At 41.8% G+C, this 11,341-nt stretch overlaps 1 protein-coding gene across 1 annotated transcript; it reads left to right on the forward strand.

Annotated features, from left to right (window-relative positions):
* Positions 1-918: 918 nt before the first annotated feature.
* esco2 (establishment of sister chromatid cohesion N-acetyltransferase 2) lies at positions 919-10,361 on the forward strand. Its single transcript, XM_063001022.1, has 11 exons — positions 919-1,010; positions 3,222-3,285; positions 3,365-4,190; positions 4,267-4,351; positions 5,782-5,818; positions 5,955-6,105; positions 6,185-6,316; positions 6,406-6,495; positions 6,577-6,720; positions 8,116-8,300; positions 8,991-10,361. Exons 2-11 carry the CDS (start codon positions 3,233-3,235, stop codon positions 9,121-9,123), a joined length of 1,836 nt encoding a protein of 611 aa, XP_062857092.1. The 5' UTR covers positions 919-1,010; positions 3,222-3,232; the 3' UTR covers positions 9,124-10,361.
* The last annotated feature ends 980 nt before the right edge of the window (positions 10,362-11,341 follow it).

Below are 11,341 nucleotides of genomic sequence, written 5' to 3' on the forward strand. Positions count from 1 at the left end.
AGTAGTGGTTGCAGTGGTAGTGGTATTAGTGTTAGTAGTAGTAATAGTAGTAGTAGTAGTAGTAGTAGTTGCAGTGGTAGTGGTATTAGTGTTAGTATTAGTAGTAGTAGTAGTAGTGGTTGCAGTGGTAGTGGTATTAGTGTTAGTATTAGTAGTAATAGTAGTAGTAGTAGTAGTGGTGGTTGCAGTGGTAGTGGTATTAGTGTTAGTATTAGTAGTAATAGTAGTAGTAGTAGTAGTGGTGGTTGCAGTGGTAGTGGTATTAGTGTTAGTATTAGTAGTATTAATAGTAGTAGTAGTAGTAGTAGTAGTGGTTGCAGTGGTAGTAGTATTAGTGTTAGTATTAGTAGTAGTGATAATAGTAGTAGCGGTATTAATAGTATTAGTTGTTGTTGTAATGCAATAGCAGTGATATTAGTAGTAGTAATAGTAGTAGTTGCAGTGATAGATTTTCCTTTATTATTCCCGAAGGAAATTAAGGCCTCAGTAGCAAGTTACATAAATCAAAATAGTACACACTACAAAGATTCACATTATACAAATATTATACCTTATACAGTATACAAACAAGTATCTGTATCTGTAAATGTAAGTATCTGTATAATCACATACAACCAACATAAAACAACAACCTGAGGGTACATATGGAGGTGTAATTTTGGATAGCGTTATTAGTAATAGTAGTCGTGTTATTAGTAATATTAGTAGTAGTAACTGCAGTGGTATTAGTATTATTAGTATTAGTAGTAGTAACTGCAGTGGTATTAGTATTATTAGTAGTGCTGTTGGTGCATGAATAAATAAAAAATTGAAGCTTTTATTTTGAAATCTCCCTCTTGACCGAGCGGAAGCGCTCTCGTGCCCAGGCGCTCGCGCTAAAGCGTAGTTTGGCGCGCGGTTTAAAAGTGTTGCGAGGGAAGCGCGCGGGTGAGAGTGTCTCAGACTGAGAGGAGCTTCATCATAACTGTTATTATACTGAATAACTCAGAGTTACAGCCGTTATAATCACTGTAAGTCTTTATTTTATTACTGTATAACAGAGTTGTGAGTGTTGGGACTGTATTTATTAACAGTGTTTAGTTTAGGGCGGTGTTGTTATTTGGCGCTCAGGGCTAGTTCACTGTAATGCTGATGCTAATTATGTGATAAACAACAGTGTGTAGAGTTCAGTCAGTAACATCAGTCCTGTATGTAGAATATCATCATTTAAACTCTTATTTCTAATGTTATTTATCTTGTTAGGTTATCAGACAGTTTTGGTTATGTAACCTCAACACTTGGCGCAAAACAAAACCGCGGTTAAATAAAATTATACTGGATATCAATGTTATAAAATCAAAACTAGCAACTAGAGGCACAAATTTAATCTTCATTTCTATTTAATTCTATTATTTAAACCACTTTCTGCAGCTGAGGTTGGAATAAATCGTGAGTAACATGTACAGTATGTCATTGTGGCCACTGTGGTGATTAATGTATATCAATGTAATATCAAATAGACTCATAATTTAAGAGTTTTGCTGTATGGTCCATTTGTGTCAACCTGGCAGACCCAGAACTTGTGGTTAAAGTGCTGGACTAGTAATCAGAAGGTTGCTGGTTCAAGCCCCACTACTGCCAGGTTGCTGCTGTTGGACTCTTGAGCAAGGCCCTTAACCCTCAGCTGCTCAGACTGTATCCTGTAAAGGTGTCTGATAAATGCCAGAAATGTAAATGTACCCATAACCTTCTGATTGACGTCCAGAAAACTGGACTCGACTGCACTGTCGCCTCGCAGCAAGAAGGTCCTGGGTTCGATCCCCAGGTGGGGCGGTCCGGGTCCTTTCCGTGTGGAGTTTGCATGTTCTCCCCATGTCTATGTGGGTTTCCTCCCACAGTCCAAAGACGTGCAAGTGAGGTGAATTGGAGATAGAAAATTGTCCATGACTGTGTTCGATATATAACCTTGTGAACTGATGAATCTTGTGTAATGAGTAACTACCGTTCCTGTCATGAATGTAACCAAAGTGTAAAACATGACGTTAAAATCCTAATAAACAAACAAAGAAAGAAAATATAACGATGTTAACATAATTTATTAATTATTATCGGACAGTGGTAGCCTAATGCTTAGGGCTTTGGACTTTCAACTGAAAGGTTGAGAGTTCATATCCTGGCTCTGACATGCAGCCACTGTTGGGCCCTTGCGCAAGGCCCTTAACCCTCTCTGCTCCAGGGGCGCTGGACAATGACAGACCCTGCGCGCTGTCCCAAGCTTCCAAACAAGCTGAGATATGCGAAGAAAGAATTTTATTGTACTGTACACCTGTTTATGCATATATGACAAATAAAGGCCTTCTATACTATAATGTAGGTTATAAAGGTACTGGACTAGTAAACTGGAAGTCAGTGGTTGAAGCCGCACCACTGCCAGGTGGCCACTGTTGGGCCCTTAAACAAAAACCTTAACCCTCAAATTCTTGGATTGTATACTGTCAAAATTGTTCACTTAAATCTGTAAATGTAAGTGACGTTTCTGTGTCCATATAAATAGGACTAGTTTAACTGAGCCCTTAAAGTTTGGGAAGAAAATCCAAACTGTCATCTATACTACGATAGAATTTGTTGTCTGTAATCTGTCTGGTCAAAAAACAAACAAATAAAGCGAGTGAACATGGGCGACATTGTCCACAGTCAAGCCAGCTTCAGCTTTTTTAGTCCATATGATCAGCAAGATTATACCACATTAACAGGATTTTTTTTTTTTGTGTGTACAGCACTGCAATGACACTGTAATGACATTGAAATGGTAAACACATGGTAGTTTGTGTTGTTCTGTTGTGAAAGTAGCAGGTGCAGCAGTGTTGTTGGGATGTTTAAATAAATCAGTGTCAAAACTGGTAGGTGAATAGGGCTCCAATTAAAATGAAATGCAAAAGTGTCCGCTCATAAAGGACTAGAGGAAGATCAGAACAGATCAGGGATTGTGCGTGCAGCTGTGGGTTTACAGTCGGGAATTGGAAATGACTAAATTGAGAGATAAAGGGAAAAAATTCAGTTCAGAAAGGATGACTTGCATGGGATTGTTTTTTACTTTTATTTTTCGATCTGGACTAAATATTCACTAAATATACCACATCCAGATGTCGGTCACGTCTCCAAGTACTCTTCAGTATTCTTGGTATTAAGTACCAGGCTGTGTAAACCATTTTGTTTTTTCTTCTTTCTTTTTTTTGCTCAAGGTGTCATAAAAATGTCAAACTGTACGTCAAAGAAAAGGAAACATTGCTCTCCAGAATCTGAGAGGTACGTGAAGTTAAGCTCTATCGTGTTTTACAGCATGTTTGTGTTTGTCCTCCCATTCACACTGTAAAATCTGCTGCAGTAACCCAGCCAAGAAGAAAGACCTGAGGAGAACATCCTCTCGTCAGAAGGAAAACAGCTCGCCTCAACTAAGTTCTCCCGAAAGGACGCGTGCCAGATCGCGTTTGCCCCTGACACCCAAAAAGACGCTGAGGGCATCGACGCTGGAGTCGCCGCCCAAGAAAGCCTCTCCTTTAAAATCGACCCTGGGCGCCGGGTCCTTCTACAGCAAACAGAAACCACTTTATCTCACACCGGTCGAGAGAAAGCTGCTGAAAGAGACCAGGTCTCCGCCGTCGAACCCGGAGAAAGATCAGCCCAGCGTTCCCGCGCCTGCAGGGAAACCCGCCAAAGCAAAAAGGCCGAAGATAAAAGAAAAAGCCGGGGGCCAGAAGTCGAACCTAAAGAGCTACTTCACGAATATGCCAAACTGGAGCACGAGAGAAGATTCATCTGTAAAGCCTGTCGAGATGAAGAAGCAAGCTCCCGTCACGTTCGGCAGTTTGAAGCCCAAAAACAAGCCCAGAATTGTTGTAGGTGCTGCTTTCTTCAGCACCGGTAAAAAACCCGTGTCCATGTTCAAACCACACGCCTCAAAAACGAAGCCCAAACAGTCTGGCAGCGGCTTGCAGAAACCCACCTCAGAAAACCCGCCGGCTCAGAAGGACGTGGTTCCGGTGCCGAGAGAGAAATCTCCCATACGCAGGGCGGTTTTTATTAACAAGACGGAACGCAAACTGCCAGAGCAGGCTTCCTTAAACGCTCGGCCCTTAAACACAGATTCCTGCGACGTCGGCACAGGGGTTCTGCGGAGATCCCGGTCACCGGTTAAATCCGATACCAACCAGGTAGAGTTGAAGTTTGGTAGATATTCATTACTTTTACTTTTCAAAGCCAGGTTTCAAATGTAAGTGTGTTTTTCAGGACTTTGCTGCCGAGCCTGGTACTGACGCAGCGCTGGACATCAGTGAAATCAGCACTTTAAACCCTGACGACTGTTCAGATAATGGTCAGTTAAACGTTTTTACCTGTTTGGGAACGGATTAGTTAATTAGTCTAGGCATGCTTAGTGTCTCACCCACTCACTTTCTTAACCGATTATATCGATGTAAAGAGAGACTAACAATTAAACACATACTGATAGACTGCAAAACACTAAACTCAGGTTTTTTAATGAAAACGAGACACGAAATGTGCTTAAATCTGCAGCACCAGGGAAAATAATTAATTTTTTAACATATTTAAATCTAAAACATCTTTTATAATTCGTTTTAAATGACACAAAGTGAAGAAGCAACTTGAGTACCGCCGTATAAATGACCCCAGCGTGTTGGTACGGCGCTAAAACTAATCAATCAATCAATCAATCTTAACCGATTATCCAATCAGGGTCACAGTAAGGCACACAGTAACACCCTAGATGGGGTGCCAGTCCATCGCAGGGCACACACGCACACGCACACTCGCCTATAAGGCAATTCAGTGTCTCCGATTAACCTGACTGCATGTTTTTGGACTGTGGGAGGAAACCGGACCTCACAGAGGAAACCCACATGCAAACTCCGCACAGATCGAACCCAGGACCTTCTTGCTGTGAGGCGACTGTGCCGCCCCGCTAGTGTCTCAGCGTTTGCTTATGTAGTTTATCACTGAAGGCTGGCCCAATCCTAGTGTTGCTATCTGCCGGCCGAACGTCTACACAGACACGATCGGCTGTGTCTTCGGGTGAGGGGTGGGATTGCACGGATTGGCACCCTGTCCAGCGTGTTTCTGCTTCGCGTCCAGTGTTTAGTGGTGTTTGGGACCCAATCATGAGTTTGAAGTGTCGATTTTGTACTCCTAATATTTGTGATTCAGTCAGCTTGAGGTCTGACGGTGTCATTTACCACATTGCAAGGCTGAGACAGTACTGATCAGGCTTTACTGGACAAGTATACACACACATACAAATGACAAACGAGTGTGAAAGAGCAGCGTGTGGAATGTTTACGAGTACAAGTGTCCCAAGGATCAACAGTGCATAATGGAGTGTGGGAACAAAGCTTCTCTGTAGCCTGGCTGTTCTGGTCTTCATGTGGCAAAAATGATGTATTTATGTATACATAAAAGCCTCACAGCAAGAAGGTCTTGGGTTCGATCCCCAGGTGGAGCGGTCCGGGTCCTTTCTGTGTGGAGTTTGCATGTTCTCCCCGTGTGTGTGTGTGTATGGGTTTCCCCCGGGAGCTCCGGTTTCCTCCCACAGTCCAAAGTGAGATGAATTTGAGATACAAAATTGTCCATGACTGTGTTTGATATTAAACTTAAACTGGTGAATCTTGTGTAATGAGTAACTACAATTTCTGTCATAAATGTACCCAAAGTGTGTAAAACATGACGTTAAAATCCTAATAAATAATTAATGTGAACATAAAATGATGTATTTATTCATGTTTTTCCCAGAAACATCAGCTGTGTACCCCATCTTTGGCTCCAAAAGGTAAACTTAAAATTACGTTCTTTGTGTACTAAAAGCGGTTTCACTTTTAAAAACCTACTAATAAATGCTCACAGTTTTTAATATATCATAATATTTTAAGTATACATGTTAATTTGGGCACATGTCTGGCTCCTAGGGGGTCTGAGAGAAAGCGATGCCTATCTTCTCCCCTGAACTGCAGCGCTCCGTCTGCCCTGAATGGCACGCCCGGTCTCTTGGCCAAGGAGAGGAGCGCCCGGAGAAAGAAGGAGCTGAAGAAGCAGAGTGATGAGGATCAGCTCATCATCGTAAGTCAAATAATTTTGATTAGACCGAACTGAAGCTCCCTGATGATTATGTAAGCTCACACACTGTTTTGCTGTTCAGGATGCCGGACAGAAGCAGTTCGGTGCCACCACATGTGGGTCCTGTGGCATGTTATACAGTGCAGACAGTCCAGAGGACAACTTCCAGCACACCCAGTTCCACCAGCGCTTCCTCGATACCATCAAGTTTGTGGTGAGGGATCGTGACGGCCACTTTTTTTCTAATCTGAGTGAGTTATGCCTTTTATTCTGTTTTTATTTCACCCTCGTGTCTCTACACAGGGCTGGAAGAAGGAGAGGGTCGTAGCAGAATTCTGGGACGGCAAAATCATCCTGGTCCTTCCTGATGATCCTAAATACGCAACTAAGAAGGTACGATCAGTAACCTAAAGTCCTACTGATGTGAAGCTTGGTTGGTTAGATATCCGTACGAAGTTATTTTGCTGGTTTTAGGCAGAGGACGTACGGCGCGTTGCGGATTCCGAACTCGGCTTCCAGCAGATCAGCCTCAGCAGCCCCGGTTCTGCTAAAACGTACCTGTTCATCGACAGTGATAAAATGGTGGTGGGCTGCCTGGTTGCTGAGCCAGTAAGACAGGTAAGATTTATTAAGTGTTATAGGATCTGTGGTTAAGGCATTGGACTAGTAATCAGAAGGTTGCTGGTTTGAGCACTGCCACTGTTGGGCTTCTGAGCATGTCTTGTTAACCCTCAGTTTCTTGCATGTTATTAAACATAACTGGGATAAAAGAGCAGTTGTAGCCTAGTGGTTAAGGTTCTGGACTAGTAATGAAAAGGTCGCTGGTTCAAGCCTCACGACTGCCAGGTTGCCACTGTTGGGCCCTTGAGCAAGGCCCTTAACCCTCAACTGCTTAGAAAATATACTGTCATAGTTAGTGATCGACCGATTAATCGGGCCGATTTTTGGCATTTTTTTAGATAATCGGCATCGGCCGATATATGTGCGCACAAGGCCGATATTTAAACATTGCCTCCGTCAGCTCAGTGACTGTATACAGTCGTCGGTCTGGCTGTTGTTAGAGCGCCCCGTGTGTCCATTTTGCCACTCTCCAGGCAGACATCAGTGAATGCACAAGAACAAGGATTGTAATCCTCCAGCCTGGAGGTTTAAGCATGTTTGTTCATTCTTAAAAACAAAAAGATACTGCTATCTGCTTGTGTATGTTAAGTGCACTGAAACCTTTGAAATAATTTGTATTTTATTTAAAGTTTTTATTTTTTTTATTTTATTTTTTGAACGGCCTAAAGAGCAAACAAGAATATACAGTGATAAATAAATGTTTATTTAAGATCATTAATTCTGTTTTGTTGTATTATTATTATTATTATTGTATTTTTTAGTTGTAAAAAAATGGTATTATCGGCTTTATATATCGGCCATCGGCCACTTCTTTCGTCTAAATATCGGTATAACCCATATCGGTCGATCACTAGTCATAGTATTGTAAGTCTGTTTGGATGAAAGCGTCTGCTAAATGCTGAAAATATAAATAGAATATAAATATGAAAGTGTCTGCTAAATGTTGTCATTTTTGTGTAGTTTGAACAGTTGTTGAAGCCCTGTGATGTATTTTCCCCCCCTGTCCAGGGTATGTCTGCCTCTTGCCCCATGTTTCCAAATGAAACCGGACCCACAGTCCCTGACAAGGATAAAACGCTTAATGGAAATAAATGTGTCTTATAGAACAGGGTTTTCCAAGATGACTGGGTCGCAGAGAAAAATAATAATAATTGAAATAAACGACTCTTAACAGCACCGAAACAGGAATTGAACTCGTACACGATCGCCCCCCTTGTAGAGGCTTTATTACATTTTGTAAGCCACAGTGGAACCAGATTGTACAGAGCAAAACAGAGAAAGTGAGATGCATTGTTTATGTTGCCTGGGTCATGTAAAAATTATAGAACACTGTTCGTTGTCACTGTGTTGGTTTCTCTGGGTCATTAAGTGTGGTGCTTGTTCAAATTTCAGGCGTTTAGAGTCCTGGAGCAGCCTGAGAAGCAGAAGGACATGACCAGGGACGATTTCATGGAGCGTCACAGAGCCTGGTGCTGCTCCACTGTTCCCGAGAGAGCCATCTGTGGGGTTAGTCGTATCTGGGTGTTTAGCCTAATGAGGAGGAAGGGCATCGGCACACGTCTGCTGGACACGGTCAGGTACGGACTCGCTGTTTTTCATAAAGCTATAGACTTGATCTTTATGTTAAACAAGCTCATGGTCAGGTGTACAAATACCTTTGGCCATATAGGGTCAGTCTGAAAACCTAGTCAGCTTCATTGCTGCCTCAGTAGAGAGGATTCTAATTAGACATCGAACTCATAAGGCAGATTATTTAGACGCACTACTTAGAGACTAGACAGACATTACCAAGCTAGCACAGTTAGTCTCAGGCCATTCAAACCAATGGGCTGAGGTGGCACAACCTGCTAGCACGCCAGCTAACGTCTCCCTCTGTGTACCAAAAACGTCCTGACGAGCCCCAATTTACAAATAAACGACACTTGTATAGTTACACCTTTATACAAATTAAAGATCAATGATAATTTGCAGTATTTACATTAAAAAGACATTTACAAGAGTCGTGCCGCACTGAATGCTGGGATTGCCTTCAGCGCTGAGGAAGCGTCGGACGCTCCCTCGTCATTCAGTCAGATCGTCGCTCAGAATTAAGGCGCCTCAGTAGGTGCACTTTAAGGAATCTAAGAATTTAGACACGCCCTCTTCTCGGGAGTGTCGGATGATGTGAAATGCGCCTGTGTAGAGAGATCACCAGGCTTTACGACAGACCCATGTTTTGTATAACTGAACGTTTGACTTTATATCATTTTCATCGTGTCTTGATCCAGGAGTTCCTTCATGTATGGAAGCCCCCTGACCAAAGAGGAGATCGCCTTCTCCGATCCCACTCCTGACGGCAAGCTGTTCGCAACCAAATACTGCGGGACGCCCACGTTTTTGGTCTACAACTTCATCAGCTAAAAGAAAACGCTCTTAGATGCGGATTGTTTATTATTATGTTCTGTGTTTATACTTTTTGAAGCATGTTGTGAGATGTTCAGTACTGAGGGCTGCTTTCATGTTCAGGCTGAAGAAACGTTTCTCTTGTGAATAAAAGTTGGCTGCGAGTTCACTTGTTATTTTAATGTGCCAAGAAAATCTTTAAATATATTTAGGTTGTAATTATTCAGTGATTTAAATATTTCAGGCAAAAAAATACAACATTAGTTTTTTTCTGTATACCCTTAGTGTAGCTGATTAACCTTACAGTGGCGGGACTAGTCCAAATTTGCTAATGGTCAAGTTTCAAAAGTAGTTGAATCATTCAAAATATTTTATTTTATTTTGTTTAAGCATTTTCACGCTTTTTCTTCTGCTCTTTAGCGCGTCCAATTTTTACCCAATTGCGTCATGCTTCCTCTCTACTGGTGCCGACCCCCGTCCTGATTGAGGCGAGAACTGACACACGCCCCCTCCGACACATGTGCAGTACCCGACTGCATCTTTTCACCTGCACGAGGCGAGTTAATATGCAGATCAGCCTTGTGCAAGGAGAGCCACACCCTGATCAACACATTATTCCTCGACTCCATGCCATCAATCAGCCAGCAGAGGTGGTAATTGCATCAGTTATGAGGTCCATATCCGGCTCCATTTTTGTATGAACGACAGTCAAGCCGGATGGCAGAGCTGAGATTCGATACGATGTATTAAAAATCCCGGCTCTGTTGTGCTAGCGTGTTTTACCGCTGCGCCACCTGAGAATCATTTAAAATAAATACAAAAATCTAAGCTTTTTCCCCCATCTCCTATCTGATCTGATACCTGTGTGAAATGATGCCAAAATATGTACCAAGAAACAAAGTTATGATGGGTTTTTTTGTGTGATTCAGTAGCTTTTTTCTGTGTATTTTAGTCACACGTTGAGTTGACGTGAGATTACAGCTTATTACAGTTTATTCAAGATGCAGAACTAATAATTACATATATTTGCAGTATTGTGCAATCGTTTCAGTTGGTTTTGCATTTAATGCCGTGTTCGATACTTTAAGCTTGCTTGCAGTTCTGAGATGTACAGATTAAACACTCGCTGTTTGGAGAATTATACGTCTGACCTGCTGTGTTTACATGCAGTCATTTTCTTGTAAATATTTTAAATAAATGTTGCTGCTAAGTGTGAGATGCTGGTTTTTCCTCGTATGTAACAACAAATTGTTAAACACTGTGTTTGTCTGGTTATTTTCCCTTTTCGGCTGATAAAATAGACTTTGTCATTGTAGTTATACAATCAAACTTTAGTAGCTCTCTGTGAGACCAGGTCACTCGGTACAACACAAAATAAGCTAAAATTATATAAAATATAGAGTATTTACATGGTGATGTTGATATATAAACAGGGTTAGAATAGTGCACAACAGAACAGTGTTACTGATATCACAGTAGAGAAAACATTATTTATTGTATTCTTTATTTATGGGATCCGGGTGGCACTGTCGCCTCACAGCAATAAGGTCCTGGGTTCGGTCCCCAGGTGGGGCGGTCCGGGTCCTTTCTTTGTGGAATTTGTATGTTCTCCCTGTGTCTGAAGGGGTTTCCTCCCACAATCCAAAGACGTGCAAATGAGGTGAATTGGAGACACTAAATTGTCCAAGACTGTGTTCGATATAACCTTGTGAACTGACGAGTCTTGTGTAACGAATAAATATCGTTTCTGTTGTGGATGTAACCAAAGGGTGTAAAAACTTGACATTAAAATCCAAATAAACTATTTATGGGATCCTGTTTTTATGGGATCATTCTGGTCTGCGTACCTTTCCAATGGCTAGGCTAATTCCATCACCCCCTCTCAGACATAGCCAATAATATCTGTAGATGCTGTGATTTGAACCTCAGATCTCTGCATTAACTGGCTAGTGTGTAATAATGCTATGTCCACCGTCTATTCATGTCCGCATTAAGCAGGGTTTGTGTTTCACAGCAGAGACAGCATGGTCCTTTTGAGATAAGGGCTGTTGCCTCAGATAGAGACATGCTTTAAGGTGGTTTGCACCTTTAATTAAGCTTTGTGGGACTAGCTTCATGTTGCTATTATGGTAGCACTTTGCCCTAATGGTCTCACAGCTATGTGTACTTTTAAAGATGCTTTTGGATTGTTAAATTTTAGGCAAAATCCAATTATCTGAGTTAAATATAAGTGGGT

This window comes from Trichomycterus rosablanca, chromosome 9 (assembly GCF_030014385.1).
Source record: "Trichomycterus rosablanca isolate fTriRos1 chromosome 9, fTriRos1.hap1, whole genome shotgun sequence".
Lineage (NCBI taxonomy): Eukaryota > Metazoa > Chordata > Actinopteri > Siluriformes > Trichomycteridae > Trichomycterus > Trichomycterus rosablanca.